At 54.6% G+C, this 19,134-nt stretch overlaps 1 protein-coding gene across 5 annotated transcripts in view; it reads left to right on the top strand.

The window, feature by feature from the left end:
- The window catches only part of TRIM46 (tripartite motif containing 46), a 77,520-nt gene extending 61,106 nt beyond the window's left edge, over positions 1–16,414 (top strand). For 3 of the 5 annotated variants that reach the window (XM_056553931.1, XM_056553928.1, XM_056553932.1), the window contains exons 7-10: positions 85–206; positions 3,484–3,783; positions 12,732–13,029; positions 15,620–16,413. In XM_056553931.1, the coding sequence (XP_056409906.1) occupies positions 85–206; positions 3,484–3,783; positions 12,732–13,029; positions 15,620–15,998 (1,099 nt within the window). In that variant the 3' untranslated portion in view covers positions 15,999–16,413. Of the gene's footprint in view, positions 1–84; positions 207–3,483; positions 3,784–12,731; positions 13,030–15,619 lie in introns of all 5 variants that reach the window. The other 2 variants (XM_056553929.1, XM_056553930.1) reach the window with 2 other exon arrangements.
- Positions 16,415–19,134: the final 2,720 nt, after the last annotated feature.

Below are 19,134 nucleotides of genomic sequence, written 5' to 3'. Positions count from 1 at the left end.
GTACCCCTGGTGGGACCCTTACAGGTGGTGATGGGTGTGGGGCACAGAGGTCCTCTTACTAACTTCACCTTCATTCCTCCTCAGCATTGTCCGCGCTATAGACTCTGTCCAGGGATTCCGGTCTGCGACCTGCGCCCCTCTGCCCCCGGTCAAACTGGACGTCAGCAGAGAACTGAAGCTACTGACAGAGCTGAACTTTGTCAGAGGTAAATGTGCGGGGTCATCCTCATCATGGCAGCCCATCCATGACCCCTCCATCATGGCCACCCAGCTGGATGAACGGTTCCGGTGGGCCACCTCCTGGCTGAGCGTCCGATGCTGGCAGTCCCATCACCCGATGGGCCCCCTCCTGGCTGAGCACCCAGTGCAGACGGTCCCGTCACCTGGTGGGCCCCCTTCTGGCTGAGCGTCCGGTGCTCCTGGTCGGTCCAGTCACATGGTGGGCCCCCTTCTAGATGAGCGTCCAGTGCTCATGGTCAGTCCAGTCACCCGGAGGGCCCCCTTCTGGCTGAGCGTCCCGTGCTCATGGTCAGTCCAGTCACCCGGAGGGTCCCCTTCTGGCTGAGCGTCCCGTGCTCATGGTCAGTCCAGTCACCCGGAGGGTCCCCTTCTGGCTGAGCGTCCCGTGCTCATGGTCAGTCCAGTCACCCGGAGGGCCCCCTTCTGGCTGAGCGTCCCGTGCTCATGGTCAGTCCAGTCACCCGGAGGGTCCCCTTCTGGCTGAGCGTCCGGTGCTCATGGTCAGTCCAGTCACCCGGAGGGTCCCCTTCTGGCTGAACGTCCGGTGCTCATGGTCAGTCCAGCCACCCGGAGGGCCCCCTTCTGGTTGAGCGTCCCGTGCTCATGGCTGGTCCAGTCACCCGGAGGGCCCCCTTCTGGCTGAGCGTCCTGTGCTCATGGTCGGTCCAGTCACCAGGTGGGCCCCCTTCTGGATTAGCGGCCGGTGCTCATGGTCGGTCCAGTCACCCGGTGGGCCCCCTTCTGGCTGAGCGTCCGGTGCTGACGGTCCCGTCACCTGGTGGGCCACCTCCTGGCTGAGCGTCCGGTGCTCCTGGTCGGTCCAGTCACCTGGTGGGCCCCCTTCTGGCTGAGCGTCCGGTGCTCCTGGTCGGTCCAGTCACATGGTGGGCCCCCTTCTAGATGAGCATCCAGTGCTCATGGTCAGTCCAGTCACCCGGAGGGCCCCCTTCTGGATGAGCGTCCCGTGCTCATGGCTGGTCCAGTCACCCGGAGGGCCCCCTTCTGGCTGAGCGGCCGATGCTCATGGTTGGTCTAGTCACCCGGAGGGCCCCCTTCTGGCTGAGCGGCCGGTGCTCATGGTCGGTCCAGTCACCCGGTGGGCCCCCTTCTGGCAAGCGTCTGGTGCTCATGGTCGGTTCAGTCACCCGGTGGGCCCCCTTCTGGCAAGTGTCTGGTGCTCATGGTCGGTTCAGTCACCCGGTGGGCCCCCTTCTGGCAAGTGTCTGGTGCTCATGGTCAGTTCAGTCACCCAGTGGGCCCCCTTCTGGCGAGTGTCCGGTGCTCATGGTTGGTCCAGACACCCGGAGGGCCAGGACCTCTGCTGCATGTGCTGAATGTTAACGCTTTGTCATTGACTTCCATTCATTTCAAGGTGTTTGATGTCGCGGTGAGGAGCCTCCATGTTGTCTCCCTGGTGACCTGGAGGGTCTGTCATAGCTGGTCCATGGCCCTTCTCACACCCACACGTCCCTATCTCTGTTTGTAGGGCTGTCAGGGTGATGCACAGTCCGGGAGAGAGCAGAGGCAAGTGACCACCTCCTGCCGGAGACTTACCTCCCCCATCTTCCCTACTGTTGGAGATCTACCTCCCCAACATTCCCTCCTGCCAAAGACCTACCTCCCCCAACCTTCCCTCCTGCCAGAGACCTACCTCCCCAACCTTCCCTCCTGCCGGAGACCTACCTTCCCTCCTGCCAGAGACCTACCTCCCCCAACCTTCCCTCCTGCCGGAGACCTACCTTCCCCAACCTTCCCTCCTGCCGGGGACCTACCTCCCCCAACCTTCCCTCCTGCCAGAGACCTACCTCCCCCAACCTTCCCTCCTGCCGGAGACCTACCTCCCCCAACCTTCCCTCTTGCCAGAGACCTACCTCCCCCAACCTTCCCTCCTGCCAGAGACCTACCTCCCCCAACCTTCCCTCCTGCCAGAGACCTACCTTCCCCAACCTTCCCTCCTGCCGGAGACCTACCTCCCCCAACCTTCCCTCCTGCCAGAGACCTACCTCCCCCAACCTTCCCTCCTGCCAGAGACCTACCTTCCCCAACCTTCCCTCCTGCCGGAGACCTACCTTCCCCAACCTTCCCTCCTGCCGGAGACCTACCTTCCCTCCTGCCGGAGACCTACCTTCCCCAACCTTCCCTCCTGCCGGAGACCTACCTCCCCCAACCTTCCCTCTTGCCGGAGACCTACCTCCCCCAACCTTCCCTCCTGCCAGAGACCTACCTCCCCCAACCTTCCCTCCTGTCAGAGACCTACCTCCCCCTACCTTCCCTCCTGCCGGAGACCTACCTTCCCCAACCTTCCCTCCTGCCGGAGACCTACCTTCCCTCCTGCCGAAGACCTACCTTCCCCAACCTTCCCTCCTGCCGGAGACCTACCTCCCCCAACCTTCCCTCTTGCCGGAGACCTACCTCCCCCAACCTTCCCTCCTGCCAGAGACCTACCTCCCCCAACCTTCCCTCCTGCCAGAGATCTACCTTCCCCAACCTTCCCTCCTGCCGGAGACCTACCTTCCCCAACCTTCCCTCCTGCCGGAGACCTACCTTCCCTCCTGCCGGAGACCTACCTTCCCCAACCTTCCCTCCTGCCGGAGACCTACCTCCCCCAACCTTCCCTCTTGCCGGAGACCTACCTCCCCCAACCTTCCCTCCTGTCAGAGACCTACCTCCCCCTACCTTCCCTCCTGCCGGAGACCAACCTTCCCTCCTGCCGGAGACCTACCTCCCCCAACCTTCCCTCCTGCCGGAGACCTACCTTTCCCAACCTTCCCTCCTGCCGGAGACCTACCTCCCCCAACCTTCCCTCCTGCCGGAGACCTACCTTTCCCAACCTTCCCTCCTGCCGGAGACCTACCTCCCCCAACCTTCCGTCCTGCCGGAGACCTACTTCCCCCAACCTTCCCTCCTGCCGGAGACCTATCTCCCCCATCTTCCCTCCTGCCGGAAACCTACCTTCCCTCCTGCCAGAGACCTACCTCCCCCATCTTCTCTCCTGCTGAGAATACCTGTGCTGGCCTCTGTTCAGGATATCTCCAGCCTGTCCCTTCTGCTCTTCACCCTCCATCCTCATCCTCTTGTCTCTCCAGGCTCCTTGGACTGACTCTGTACTCTCCTGCTCGCTCTCTGATCTGCGGTATTTGGGGGTCTCTGTCTTCCCTTGGCATGGAACGCTCCCTGAACCCCTCCTTTTTCCCTCCACCTTCCGCCATCTTCCTCTTTTCATTGCTGACTCTTCTCCTGCAGCTCCGGATGCTCCGGTCATTGACACCCAGCGGACTTATGCGTACGATCAGATCTACCTGAGCTGGCGCCTCCCGCAAGACTCTGCACCTGCTTGGCACTACACCATAGAGTACCGAAAGATTGACCCCAAACACAAGACCCTAAAGCTATGGCAGCGGCGGGAGGAGGTGTGGAGCCTCAGCACCATCTTAGAGGGCCCTGATATTGACAGCGTGTATGTGCTGAGAGTCAGGGGCTACAACAAGGCCGGATATGGGGAGTACAGTGAGGACATCTACCTGCACACCCCGCCGGCCCCAGGTGAGTGCGCTCTATCTCTGCTGGCTCCATACAGGGTGAGATATCTCCTTTGACTAGGGTCATCAGTGCCGGGGGATGGGCTGAGATAGATTTGGGATCAGCTTATACAGCGGCCCTAATGTATACAAACCTTTTCCATATAACATATTAGTACATTTCACAAGGGGGGATGACCAGTCAGGATGCTACTCCATCATGGCTCCTGGGCAACTTAGGGTGGGGTGAGGATATCCATGTGGAGATGTAGTCCAGGTCAGGGTGATTGGTCAGGGGCAGGTCAGGGTGGAGTGAGGAATGGATATCTACATGGAGATATAGTCTGGGGCAGGGTGATGGGGCAGGTCAGGGTGGAGTGAGGATATCCATGTTGAGATGTAGTCTGGGGCAGGTCAGGGTGGAGTGAGGATATCCATGTTGAGATGTAGTCTGGGGCAGGGTGATGGGGCAGGTCAGGGTGGAGTGAGGATATCCATGTTGAGATGTAGTCTGGGGCAGGGTGATGGGGCAGGTCAGGGTGGAGTGAGGATATCCATGTTGAGATGTGGTCTGGGGCAGGTCAGGGTGGAGTGAGGATATCCATGTTGAGATGTAGTCTGGGGCAGGGTGATGGGACAGGTCAGAGTGGAGTGAGGATATCCATGTTGAGATGTAGTCTGGGGCAGGGTGATGGGGCAGGTCAGGGTGGAGTGAGGATATCCATGTTGAGATGTAGTCTGGGGCAGGGTGATGGGGCAGGTCAGGGTGGAGTGAGGATATCCATGTTGAGATGTAGTCTGGGGCAGGGTGATGGGACAGGTCAGGGTGGAGTGAGGATATCCATGTTGAGATGTAGTCTGGGGCAGGGTGATGGGACAGGTCAGGGTGGAGTGAGGATATCCATGTTGAGATGTGGTCAGGGACAGGTCAGGGTGGAGTGAGGATATCCATGTTGAGATGTAGTCTGGGGCAGGGTGATGGGACAGGTCAGGGTGGAGTGAGGATATCCATGTTGAGATGTAGTCTGGGGCAGGGTGATGGGACAGGTCAGAGTGGAGTGAGGATATCCATGTTGAGATGTAGTCTGGGGCAGGGTGATGGGGCAGGTCAGGGTGGAGTGAGGATATCCATGTTGAGATGTAGTCTGGGGCAGGGTGATGGGGCAGGTCAGGGTGGAGTGAGGATATCCATGTTGAGATGTAGTCTGGGGCAGGGTGATGGGACAGGTCAGGGTGGAGTGAGGATATCCATGTTGAGATGTAGTCTGGGGCAGGGTGATGGGACAGGTCAGGGTGGAGTGAGGATATCCATGTTGAGAAATAGTCTGGGGCAGGGTGATGGGGCAGGTCAGGGTGGAGTGAGGATATCCATGTTGAGATGTAGTCTGGGGCAGGGTGATGGGGCAGGTCAGGGTGGAGTGAGGATATCCATGTTGAGATGTAGTCTGGGGCAGGGTGATGGGACAGGTCAGGGTGGAGTGAGGATATCCATGTTGAGATGTGGTCTGGGGCAGGGTGATGGGGCAGGTCAGGGTGGAGTGAGGATATCCATGTTGAGATGTAGTCTGGGGCAGGTCAGGGTGGAGTGAGGATATCCATGTTGAGATGTAGTCTGGGGCAGGGTGATGGGGCAGGTCAGGGTGGAGTGAGGATATCCATGTTGAGATGTGGTCTGGGGCAGGTCAGGGTGGAGTGAGGATATCCATGTTGAGATGTAGTCTGGGGCAGGGTGATGGAGCAGGTCAGGGTGGAGTGAGGATATCCATGTTGAGATGTAGTCTGGGGCAGGGTGATGGGGCAGGTCAGGGTGGAGTGAGGATATCCATGTTGAGATGTAGTCTGGGGCAGGGTGATGGGGCAGGTCAGGGTGGAGTGAGGATATCCATGTTGAGATGTAGTCTGGGGCAGGTCAGGGTGGAGTGAGGATATCCATGTTGAGATGTAGTCTGGGGCAGGGTGATGGGACAGGTCAGGGTGGAGTGAGGATATCCATGTTGAGATGTGGTCTGGGGCAGGGTGATGGGGCAGGTCAGGGTGGAGTGAGGATATCCATGTTGAGATGTAGTCTGGGGCAGGTCAGGGTGGAGTGAGGATATCCATGTTGAGATGTAGTCTGGGGCAGGGTGATGGGACAGGTCAGGGTGGAGTGAGGATATCCATGTTGAGATGTGGTCTGGGGCAGGGTGATGGGGCAGGTCAGGGTGGAGTGAGGATATCCATGTTGAGATGTAGTCTGGGGCAGGTCAGGGTGGAGTGAGGATATCCATGTTGAGATGTAGTCTGGGGCAGGGTGATGGGGCAGGTCAGGGTGGAGTGAGGATATCCATGTTGAGATGTGGTCTGGGGCAGGTCAGGGTGGAGTGAGGATATCCATGTTGAGATGTAGTCTGGGGCAGGGTGATGGAGCAGGTCAGGGTGGAGTGAGGATATCCATGTTGAGATGTAGTCTGGGGCAGGGTGATGGGGCAGGTCAGGGTGGAGTGAGGATATCCATGTTGAGATGTAGTCTGGGGCAGGGTGATGGGACAGGTCAGAGTGGAGTGAGGATATCCATGTTGAGATGTAGTCTGGGGCAGGGTGATGGGGCAGGTCAGGGTGGAGTGAGGATATCCATGTTGAGATGTAGTCTGGGGCAGGGTGATGGGGCAGGTCAGGGTGGAGTGAGGATATCCATGTTGAGATGTAGTCTGGGGCAGGGTGATGGGGCAGGTCAGGGTGGAGTGAGGATATCCATGTTGAGATGTAGTCTGGGGCAGGGTGATGGGGCAGGTCAGGGTGGAGTGAGGATATCCATGTTGAGATGTAGTCTGGGGCAGGGTGATGGGGCAGGTCAGGGTGGAGTGAGGATATCCATGTTGAGATGTAGTCTGGGGCAGGGTGATGGGGCAGGTCAGGGTGGAGTGAGGATATCCATGTTGAGATGTAGTCTGGGGCAGGTCAGGGTGGAGTGAGGATATCCATGTTGAGATGTAGTCTGGGGCAGGGTGATGGGGCAGGTCAGGGTGGAGTGAGGATATCCATGTTGAGATGTGGTCAGGGACAGGTCAGGGTGGAGTGAGGATATCCATGTTGAGATGTAGTCTGGGGCAGGGTGATGGGACAGGTCAGGGTGGAGTGAGGATATCCATGTTGAGATGTAGTCTGGGGCAGGGTGATGGGGCAGGTCAGGGTGGAGTGAGGATATCCATGTTGAGATGTAGTCTGGGGCAGGGTGATGGGGCAGGTCAGGGTGGAGTGAGGATATCCATGTTGAGATGTAGTCTGGGGCAGGGTGATGGGGCAGGTCAGGGTGGAGTGAGGATATCCATGTTGAGATGTAGTCTGGGGCAGGGTGATGGGGCAGGTCAGGGTGGAGTGAGGATATCCATGTTGAGATGTAGTCTGGGGCAGGGTGATGGGGCAGGTCAGGGTGGAGTGAGGATATCCATGTTGAGATGTAGTCTGGGGCAGGTCAGGGTGGAGTGAGGATATCCATGTTGAGATGTAGTCTGGGGCAGGGTGATGGGGCAGGTCAGGGTGGAGTGAGGATATCCATGTTGAGATGTGGTCAGGGACAGGTCAGGGTGGAGTGAGGATATCCATGTTGAGATGTAGTCTGGGGCAGGGTGATGGGACAGGTCAGGGTGGAGTGAGGATATCCATGTTGAGATGTGGTCTGGGGCAGGGTGATGGGGCAGGTCAGGGTGGAGTGAGGATATCCATGTTGAGATGTAGTCTGGGGCAGGTCAGGGTGGAGTGAGGATATCCATGTTGAGATGTAGTCTGGGGCAGGTCAGGGTGGAGTGAGGATATCCATGTTGAGATGTAGTCTGGGGCAGGGTGATGGGGCAGGTCAGGGTGGAGTGAGGATATCCATGTTGAGATGTAGTCTGGGGCAGGGTGATGGGGCAGGTCAGGGTGGAGTGAGGATATCCATGTTGAGATGTAGTCTGGGGCAGGGTGATGGGGCAGGTCAGGGTGGAGTGAGGATATCCATGTTGAGATGTAGTCTGGGGCAGGGTGATGGGGCAGGTCAGGGTGGAGTGAGGATATCCATGTTGAGATGTAGTCTGGGGCAGGGTGATGGGGCAGGTCAGGGTGGAGTGAGGATATCCATGTTGAGATGTAGTCTGGGGCAGGGTGATGGGGCAGGTCAGGGTGGAGTGAGGATATCCATGTTGAGATGTAGTCTGGGGCAGGGTGATGGGGCAGGTCAGGGTGGAGTGAGGATATCCATGTTGAGATGTAGTCTGGGGCAGGGTGATGGGGCAGGTCAGGGTGGAGTGAGGATATCCATGTTGAGATGTAGTCTGGGGCAGGTCAGGGTGGAGTGAGGATATCCATGTTGAGATGTAGTCTGGGGCAGGGTGATGGGACAGGTCAGGGTGGAGTGAGGATATCCATGTTGAGATGTGGTCAGGGACAGGTCAGGGTGGAGTGAGGATATCCATGTTGAGATGTAGTCTGGGGCAGGGTGATGGGACAGGTCAGGGTGGAGTGAGGATATCCATGTTGAGATGTGGTCTGGGGCAGGTCAGGGTGGAGTGAGGATATCCATGTTGAGATGTGGTCTGGGGCAGGTCAGGGTGGAGTGAGGATATCCATGTTGAGATGTGGTCTGGGGCAGGGTGATGGGGCAGGTCAGGGTGGAGTGAGGATATCCATGTTGAGATGTAGTCTGGGGCAGGTCAGGGTGGAGTGAGGATATCCATGTTGAGATGTAGTCTGGGGCAGGGTGATGGGGCAGGTCAGGGTGGAGTGAGGATATCCATGTTGAGATGTGGTCTGGGGCAGGTCAGGGTGGAGTGAGGATATCCATGTTGAGATGTAGTCTGGGGCAGGGTGATGGAGCAGGTCAGGGTGGAGTGAGGATATCCATGTTGAGATGTAGTCTGGGGCAGGGTGATGGGGCAGGTCAGGGTGGAGTGAGGATATCCATGTTGAGATGTAGTCTGGGGCAGGGTGATGGGGCAGGTCAGGGTGGAGTGAGGATATCCATGTTGAGATGTAGTCTGGGGCAGGTCAGGGTGGAGTGAGGATATCCATGTTGAGATGTAGTCTGGGGCAGGGTGATGGGACAGGTCAGGGTGGAGTGAGGATATCCATGTTGAGATGTGGTCTGGGGCAGGGTGATGGGGCAGGTCAGGGTGGAGTGAGGATATCCATGTTGAGATGTAGTCTGGGGCAGGTCAGGGTGGAGTGAGGATATCCATGTTGAGATGTAGTCTGGGGCAGGGTGATGGGACAGGTCAGGGTGGAGTGAGGATATCCATGTTGAGATGTGGTCTGGGGCAGGGTGATGGGGCAGGTCAGGGTGGAGTGAGGATATCCATGTTGAGATGTAGTCTGGGGCAGGTCAGGGTGGAGTGAGGATATCCATGTTGAGATGTAGTCTGGGGCAGGGTGATGGGGCAGGTCAGGGTGGAGTGAGGATATCCATGTTGAGATGTGGTCTGGGGCAGGTCAGGGTGGAGTGAGGATATCCATGTTGAGATGTAGTCTGGGGCAGGGTGATGGAGCAGGTCAGGGTGGAGTGAGGATATCCATGTTGAGATGTAGTCTGGGGCAGGGTGATGGGGCAGGTCAGGGTGGAGTGAGGATATCCATGTTGAGATGTAGTCTGGGGCAGGGTGATGGGACAGGTCAGAGTGGAGTGAGGATATCCATGTTGAGATGTAGTCTGGGGCAGGGTGATGGGGCAGGTCAGGGTGGAGTGAGGATATCCATGTTGAGATGTAGTCTGGGGCAGGGTGATGGGGCAGGTCAGGGTGGAGTGAGGATATCCATGTTGAGATGTAGTCTGGGGCAGGGTGATGGGGCAGGTCAGGGTGGAGTGAGGATATCCATGTTGAGATGTAGTCTGGGGCAGGGTGATGGGGCAGGTCAGGGTGGAGTGAGGATATCCATGTTGAGATGTAGTCTGGGGCAGGGTGATGGGGCAGGTCAGGGTGGAGTGAGGATATCCATGTTGAGATGTAGTCTGGGGCAGGGTGATGGGGCAGGTCAGGGTGGAGTGAGGATATCCATGTTGAGATGTAGTCTGGGGCAGGTCAGGGTGGAGTGAGGATATCCATGTTGAGATGTAGTCTGGGGCAGGGTGATGGGGCAGGTCAGGGTGGAGTGAGGATATCCATGTTGAGATGTGGTCAGGGACAGGTCAGGGTGGAGTGAGGATATCCATGTTGAGATGTAGTCTGGGGCAGGGTGATGGGACAGGTCAGGGTGGAGTGAGGATATCCATGTTGAGATGTAGTCTGGGGCAGGGTGATGGGGCAGGTCAGGGTGGAGTGAGGATATCCATGTTGAGATGTAGTCTGGGGCAGGGTGATGGGGCAGGTCAGGGTGGAGTGAGGATATCCATGTTGAGATGTAGTCTGGGGCAGGGTGATGGGGCAGGTCAGGGTGGAGTGAGGATATCCATGTTGAGATGTAGTCTGGGGCAGGGTGATGGGGCAGGTCAGGGTGGAGTGAGGATATCCATGTTGAGATGTAGTCTGGGGCAGGGTGATGGGGCAGGTCAGGGTGGAGTGAGGATATCCATGTTGAGATGTGGTCAGGGACAGGTCAGGGTGGAGTGAGGATATCCATGTTGAGATGTAGTCTGGGGCAGGGTGATGGGACAGGTCAGGGTGGAGTGAGGATATCCATGTTGAGATGTGGTCTGGGGCAGGGTGATGGGGCAGGTCAGGGTGGAGTGAGGATATCCATGTTGAGATGTAGTCTGGGGCAGGTCAGGGTGGAGTGAGGATATCCATGTTGAGATGTAGTCTGGGGCAGGTCAGGGTGGAGTGAGGATATCCATGTTGAGATGTAGTCTGGGGCAGGGTGATGGGGCAGGTCAGGGTGGAGTGAGGATATCCATGTTGAGATGTGGTCAGGGACAGGTCAGGGTGGAGTGAGGATATCCATGTTGAGATGTAGTCTGGGGCAGGGTGATGGGGCAGGTCAGGGTGGAGTGAGGATATCCATGTTGAGATGTAGTCTGGGGCAGGGTGATGGGACAGGTCAGGGTGGAGTGAGGATATCCATGTTGAGATGTAGTTTGGGGCAGGGTGATGGGGCAGGTCAGGGTGGAGTGAGGATATCCATGTTGAGTATTTCCCATGATCCTCTGCTCGGTGTTTTCTTATCTCACAGGTGAATCATTTTATGAGGGGGGGAGGGGTTTTATATTTGTTTGTGTTTCGCATTATTGAGCCACAGTGACGAAATCTCAACTGTAAAAATGTCTCAAGTCAACAAAATGTTCTCACCCCCCGACCTCAGATGGCGTCAGTGTTCATGTGATGTAATGACCGAGGGAGGGAGGGGGGGAGGAGATGTGATCTGATGATATAATGATCTGTACACAGGATGATGATGACATCATCAGATCACATGTCATCATCATCATCATCATCCCGTGTACAGATCATTATATCATCAGATCACATGTCATCATCATCATCATCATCATCCTGTGTACAGATCATTATATCATCAGATCACATGTCATCATCATCATCATCATCATCCTGTGTACAGATCATTATATCATCAGATCACATGTCATCATCATCATCATCATCATCCTGTGTACAGATCATTATATCATCAGATCACACATCATCATCATCATCATCATCATCATCCTGTATACAGATCATTATATCATCAGATCACATGTCATCATCATCATCATCATCATCATCCCGTGTACAGATCATTATATCATCAGATCACATGTCATCATCATCATCATCCTGTGTACAGATCATTATATCATCAGATCACATGTCATCATCATCATCATCATCATCCTGTGTACAGATCATTATATCATCAGATCACACATCATCATCATCCTGTATACAGATCATTATATCATCAGATCACATGTCATCATCATCATCATCATCCTGTATACAGATCATTATATCATCAGATCACATGTCATCATCATCATCATCATCCCGTGTACAGATCATTATATCATCAGATCACGTGTCATCATCATCATCATCATCATCCTGTGTACAGATCATTATATCATCAGATCACATGTCATCATCATCATCATCCCGTGTACAGATCATTATATCATCAGATCACATGTCATCATCATCATCATCATCCTGTGTACAGATCATTATATCATCAGATCACACATCATCATCATCATCATCATCATCATCATCCTGTGTACAGATCATTATATCATCAGATCACATGTCATCATCATCATCATCCTGTGTACAGATCATTATATCATCAGATCACATGTCATCATCATCATCATCATCCTGTGTACAGATCATTATATCATCAGATCACACATCATCATCATCATCATCATCATCATCATCCTGTGTACAGATCATTATATCATCAGATCACATGTCATCATCATCATCATCCTGTGTACAGATCATTATATCATCAGATCACATGTCATCATCATCATCATCATCCCGTGTACAGATCATTATATCATCAGATCACATGTCATCATCATCATCATCATCCCGTGTACAGATCATTATATCATCAGATCACATGTCATCATCATCATCATCATCCCGTGTACAGATCATTATATCATCAGATCACATGTCATCATCATCATCATCATCCTGTGTACAGATCATTATATCATCAGATCACACATCATCATCATCATCATCATCATCATCATCATCCTGTGTACAGATCATTATATCATCAGATCACACATCATCATCATCATCATCATCATCATCATCCTCCTGTGTACAGATCATTATATCATCAGATCACATGTCATCATCATCATCATCCCGTGTACAGATCATTATATCATCAGATCACATGTCATCATCATCATCATCATCCCGTGTACAGATCATTATATCATCAGATCACATGTCATCATCATCATCATCATCATCATCCCGTGTACAGATCATTATATCATCAGATCACATGTCATCATCATCCCGTGTACAGATCTCATATATATTCTCTTCTTTCCTCTAGTGCTGAACTTCTTCCTGGACAGTAGTTGTGGGTTCCCGCGGGATCGGCTGGTGGTCAGTAAGGATCGGAGGGCAGTGCGCAGCGTTCCTGGGGTGCCGATGCTCTTCGCTGCGGAGCGGCTGATGACAAGCTGTCATGTGTCCATGGAGCTGGTCCTGGGAGACGTGGCCATCACACAGGGGCGATACTACTGGGAGTGCTCTGTGGACCCCAGCTCTTATGTGGTCAAAGTGGGCGTGGGGCAGGAGAGTAAACTGCAGGAGCTGTTCCAGATGCCACAGGACGTGGTCAGTCCCAGGTAAAAGTCACCTACATGTGGTGTGTCCAGTCCTGCTGTGATAGTGGTCAGTGTGTGTCCTGCTGTGCTAGTGGTCAGTAGTTGTCCCTATCTCTGTGTTCGGGCCCCAGCCTCTCTCTCTCTCTCTCTCTCTCTCTCTCGCTCTCTCTCTCTCTCTCTCTCTCTCTCTCGTGTCCAGTAGGTGTCCTGCTGTGCTAGTGGTCAGTGTGTGTCCAGTCCTGCTGTGCTAGTGGTCAGTGTGTCCAGGTCTGCTGTGATGGTGGTCAATAGGTGTCCTGCTGTGCTAATGGTCAGTGTGTCCAGTCCTGCTGTGCTAGTGGTCAGTGTGTCCAGTTCTGCTGTGATAGTGGTCAGTGTGTCCTGTCCTGCTGTGATAGTGGTCAGTAGGTGTCCTGCTGTGCTAGTGGTCAGTGTGTCCTGTCCTTCTGTGATAGGTGATCAGTAGGTGTCCTGCTGTGCTAGTGGTCAGTGTGTCCAGGTCTGCTGTGATAATGGTCAGTGTGTCCAAGCCTGCTGTGATAGTGGTCAGTGTGTCCTGTCTTGCTGTGATAATGGTCAGTAGTGGCCCTGTCCTGCTGTGATAGTGGTCATTGTGTCCAGTCCTGCTGTGATAGTGGTCAGTGTGTCCTGTCCTGCAGTGCTAGTAGTCAGTGTGTCCAGGTCTGCTGTGATAGTGGTCAGTGTGTCCAGTCCTGCTGTGCTAGTGGTCAGTGTGTCCAGTCCTGCTGTGCTAGTGGTCAGTGTGTCCAGTCCTGCTGTGCTAGTGGTCAGTGTGTCCAGTCCTGCTGTGCTAGTGGTCAGTGTGTCCAGTCCTGCTGTGCTAGTGGTCAGTGTGTCCAGTCCTGCTGTGCTAGTGGTCAGTGTGTCCAGTCCTGCTGTGCTAGTGGTCAGTGTGTCCAGTCCTGCTGTGCTAGTGGTCAGTGTGTCCAGTTCTGCTGTGATAGTGGTCAGTGTGTCCTGTCCTGCTGTGATAGTGGTCAGTAGGTGTCCTGCTGTGCTAGTGGTCAGTGTGTCCTGTCCTTCTGTGATAGGTGATCAGTAGGTGTCCTGCTGTGCTAGTGGTCAGTGTGTCCAGGTCTGCTGTGATAATGGTCAGTGTGTCCAAGCCTGCTGTGATAGTGGTCAGTGTGTCCTGTCTTGCTGTGATAATGGTCAGTAGTGGCCCTGTCCTGCTGTGATAGTGGTCATTGTGTCCAGTCCTGCTGTGATAGTGGTCAGTGTGTCCTGTCCTGCAGTGCTAGTAGTCAGTGTGTCCTGTCCTGCAGTGCTAGTGGTCAGTGTGTCCAGTCCTGCTGTGCTAGTGGTCAGTGTGTCCAGTCCTGCTGTGCTAGTGGTCAGTGTGTCCAGTCCTGCTGTGCTAGTGGTCAGTGTGTCCAGTCCTGCTGTGCTAGTGGTCAGTGTGTCCAGTCCTGCTGTGCTAGTGGTCAGTGTGTCCAGTCCTGCTGTGCTAGTGGTCAGTGTGTCCAGTCCTGCTGTGCTAGTGCTCAGTGTGTCCAGTCCTGCTGTGCTAGTGCTCAGTGTGTCCAGTCCTGCTGTGCTAGTGCTCAGTGTGTCCAGTCCTGCTGTGCTAGTGCTCAGTGTGTCCAGTCCTGCTGTGCTAGTGCTCAGTGTGTCCAGTCCTGCTGTGCTAGTGCTCAGTGTGTCCAGTCCTGCTGTGCTAGTGCTCAGTGTGTCCAGTCCTGCTGTGCTAGTGCTCAGTGTGTCCAGTCCTGCTGTGCTAGTGCTCAGTGTGTCCAGTCCTGCTGTGCTAGTGCTCAGTGTGTCCAGTCCTGCTGTGCTAGTGCTCAGTGTGTCCAGTCCTGCTGTGCTAGTGCTCAGTGTGTCCAGTCCTGCTGTGCTAGTGCTCAGTGTGTCCAGTCCTGCTGTGCTAGTGCTCAGTGTGTCCAGTCCTGCTGTGCTAGTGCTCAGTGTGTCCAGTCCTGCTGTGCTAGTGCTCAGTGTGTCCAGTCCTGCTGTGATAGTGGTCAGTGTGTCCAGTCCTGCTGTGATAGTGGTCAGTGTGTCCAGTCCTGCTTTGATAGTGCTCAGTGTGTCCAGTCCTGCTGTGATAGTGGTCAGTGTGTCCAGTCCTGCTTTGATAGTGCTCAGTGTGTCCAGTCCTGCTGTGATAGTGGTCAGTGTGTCCAGTCCTGCTTTGATAGTGCTCAGTGTGTCCAGTCCTGCTGTGATAGTGCTCACTGTGTCCAGTCGTGCTTTGATAGTTCTCAGTGTGTCCAGTCCTGCTGTGATAGTGCTCAGTGTGTCCAGTCGTGCTTTGATAGTGCTCAGTGTGTCCAGTCCTGCTGTGATAGTGGTCACTGTGTCCAGTCCTGCTTTGATAGTGGTCAGTGTGTCCAGTCCTGCTGTGATAGTGCTCAGTGTGTCCAGTCCTGCTGTGATAGTGCTCAGTGTGTCCAGTCCTGCTGTGATAGTGCTCAGTGTGTCCAGTCCTGCTGTGATAGTGCTCAGTGTGTCCAGTCCTGCTGTGATAGTGGTCAGTGTGTCCAGTCCTGCTGTGATAGTGGTCAGTGTGTCCAGTCCTGCTGTGATAGTGGTCAGTAGGTGGCCGTAGCTCTGTGTTCGGGCCCCAGCCTCTCCCTCTTGTGTCCAGTAGGTATGATCCGGACAGTGGCCATGACTCGGGGGCAGAAGATGCGGCCGTGGACCTGTCTCCGTCCTTCTGCTTCTTGACCATTGGGATGGGGAAGATCCTGCAGCCTCACGGCAGCACCCCGACCTCCCGGGACCCCTCGGGTTGCACGGTTCCTCTACCCCCGCGGCTGGGGGTCTGTCTGGACTATGAGAAGGGCCGCGTGGGCTTCATTGATGCAGTGTCGCACCGCAGCCTGTGGGAGGGCAGTGTGGACTGCTCGGGCCCGGTGTGCCCCGCCTTCTGCTTCATCGGGGGTGGGGCCCTTCAGCTACAGGAGCTGGTGTCCGTCAAGCACGAGCGCAGGGTGACGATTGGGGGATTCACCAAAGCGGAATGAAGGCGCCGTGACATTGTGGACCATCGTGTGGCCCCTGGGCCGGTGTCTCTTCATCCTGTGTCTCCTTTCATCCGGGCTGGACCCAATGTCTCCTCCCACCCTCAGTAGCGGGGTCACCTGTCAGTGCACAGTACAACTTCTAACACCACTTTTTACGCACTTTCCTTTTTGTCGCCCGTCTTCCTTTTTCTACACGTGGACTCAGAAGACGACACAAGATACACAAAACACGCATGACACACGCATGCACATAGAGCCGGCGGGGCCCCTGTCTGTGAAGGGGTTAATCATCCCATGTGTTAACCCTTCACAAGCATATGAATCAGTGTGGAGGATATAACACCTGTGAGCGGGGGCGGGGCAGTATGGAGGATATAACACCTGCTGAGCGGGGGCGGGGCAATGTGGAGGATATAACACATGCTGAGCGGGGGCGGGGCAGTGTGGAGGATATAACACCTGATGAAAGGGGGCGGGGCAATGTGGAAGATATACCATCTGTTAAATGGGTGTGAGGCAGTGTCCTGCTGAGCAGGGGCGGAACTTGGATACACATTCTCTATTTACATAGTCTGACAACAATAAAGAGGAGCTGCAGCAGTCTGGTCATTTCCTTTGGAATCTTATATATGGACAGAAATATACATGAGAGTGGTCAGGAGGAGTAACAGAGGAGGAGGAGTAACAGAGGAGGAGGAGGAAAGGAGGAGGAGTAACAGAGGAGGAGTAAAGGAGAGGAGGAGGAGTAACATAGGAGGAGGAGTAACGGAGAGGAGGAGGAGGAAAGGAGGAGGAGTAACGGAGAGGAGGAGGAGTAACAGAGAGGAGGAGGAATATTGGAGAGGAGGAGGAGAAAAGGAGGAGGAGTAACAGAGGAGGAGTAAAGGAGAGGAGGAGTAACGGAAAGGAGGAGGAGGAGTAACTGAGAGGAGGAGGAGGAGCAACGGAGAGGAGGAGGAGTAACTAGGAGGAGGAGGAGGAGTAATGAAGAGGAGGAGGAGGAGTAATGAAGAGGAGGAGGAGTAATGAAGAGGAGGAGGAGGAGTAACGGAGAGGAGGAGGAGGAAAGGAGGAGGAGTAACGGAGAGGAGGAGGAGTAACGGAGAGGAGGAGGAGTAACAGAGAGGAGGAGGAATATTGGAAAGGAGGAGGAGTAACAGAGGAGGAGTAACGGAAAGGAGGAGGAGGAGTAGCTGAGAGGAGGAGTAACGGAGAGGAGGAGGAGGAGCAACGGAGAGGAGGAGGAGTAACTAGGAGGAGGAGGAGGAGTAATGAAGAGGAGGAGGAGGAGTAATGAAGAGGAGGAGGAGGAGTAATGAAGAGGAGGAGGAGGAGTAATGAAGAGGAGGAGGAGGAGTAATGAAGAGGAGGAGGAGTAACGGAGAGGAGGAGTAACTGAGAGGAGGAGTAACGGAGGAGGAGGAGTAGGGGAGGAGGAGGAGTAACAATAATCTGTCACCACAAAACGTTATTACACCTTTGGGAATAAACAGAATTTATGCAAATCCTCCGTAACTACAGCATGAAAAAGATTCCACTCCTCCTCAAGTCACCTACTGTACTCACTGCTGTGCTGCCTACACTTACAGCCTGTACTCACTGCTGTGCTGCCTACACTTACAGCCTGTACTCACTGCTGTGCTGCCTACACTTACAGCCTGTACTCACTGCTGTGCTGCCTACACTTACAGCCTGTACTCACTGCTGTGCTGCCTACACTTACAGCCTGTACTCACTGCTGTGCTGCCTACACTTACAGCCTGTACTCACTGCTGTGCTGCCTACACTTACAGCCTGTACTCACTGCTGTGCTGCCTACACTTACAGCCTGTACTCACTGCTGTGCTGCCTACACTTACAGCCTGTACTCACTGCTGTGCTGCCTACACTTACAGCCTGTACTCACTGCTGTGCTGCCTACACTTACAGCCTGTACTCACTGCTGTGCTGCCTACACTTACAGCCTGTACTCGCTGCTGTGCTGCCTACACTTACAGCCTGTACTCGCTGCTGAGCTGCCTACACTTACAGCCTGTACTCCCTGCTGTGCTGCCTACACTTACAGCCTGTACTCGCTGCTGTGCTGCCTACACTTACAGCCTGTACTCACTGCTGTGCTGCCTACACTTACAGCCTGTACTCGCTGCTGTGCTGCCTACACTTACAGCCTGTACTCACTGCTGTGCTGCCTACACTTACAGCCTGTACTCGCTGCTGTGCTGCCTACACTTACAGCCTGTACTCACTGCTGTGCTGCCTACACTTACAGCCTGTACTCACTGCTGTGCTGCCTACACTTACAGCCTGTACTCACTGCTGTGCTGCCTACACTTACAGCCTGTACTCACTGCTGTGCTGCCTACACTTACAGCCTGTACTCGCTGCTGTGCTGCCTACACTTACAGCCTGTACTCGCTGCTGAGCTGCCTACACTTACAGCCTCTACTCACTGCTGTGCTGCCTACACTTACAGCCTCTACTCACTGCTGTGCTGCCTACACTTACAGCCTGTACTCGCTGCTGAGCTGCCTACACTTACAGCCTGTACTCGCTGCTGTGCTGCCTACACTTACAGCCTGTACTCGCTGCTGTGCTGCCTACACTTACAGCCTGTACTCACTGCTGTGCTGCCCACAATTACAGCCTGTACTCGCTGCTGAGCTGCCTACACTTACAGCCTGTACTCACTGCTGTGCTGCCTACACTTACAGCCTGTACTCACTGCTGTGCTGCCTACACTTACAGCCTGTACTCGCTGCTGTGCTGCCTACACTTACAGCCTGTACTCGCTGCTGTGCTGCCTACACTTACAGCCTGTACTCACTGCTGTGCTACCTACACTTACAGCCTGTATTCACTGCTGTGCTGCCTACACTTACAGCCTGTACTCACTGCTGCGCTGCCTACACTTACAGCCTGTACTCGCTGCTGTGCTGCCTACACTTACAGCCTGTACTCGCTGCTGTGCTGCCTACACTTACAGCCTGTACTCACTGCTGAGCTGCCTACACTTACAGCCTGTACTCGCTGCTGTGCTACCTACACTTACAGCCTCTACTCGCTGCTGTGCTGCCTACACTTACAGCCTCTACTCGCTGCTGTGCTGCCTACACTTACAGCCTGTACTCGCTGCTGT

This window comes from Hyla sarda, unplaced genomic scaffold (genome assembly GCF_029499605.1).
Source record: "Hyla sarda isolate aHylSar1 unplaced genomic scaffold, aHylSar1.hap1 scaffold_487, whole genome shotgun sequence".
NCBI classification, from domain to species: domain Eukaryota; kingdom Metazoa; phylum Chordata; class Amphibia; order Anura; family Hylidae; genus Hyla; species Hyla sarda.
Note: the sequence above shows the minus strand (reverse complement) of the source record. Positions and strands in the feature narration are given on the sequence as shown.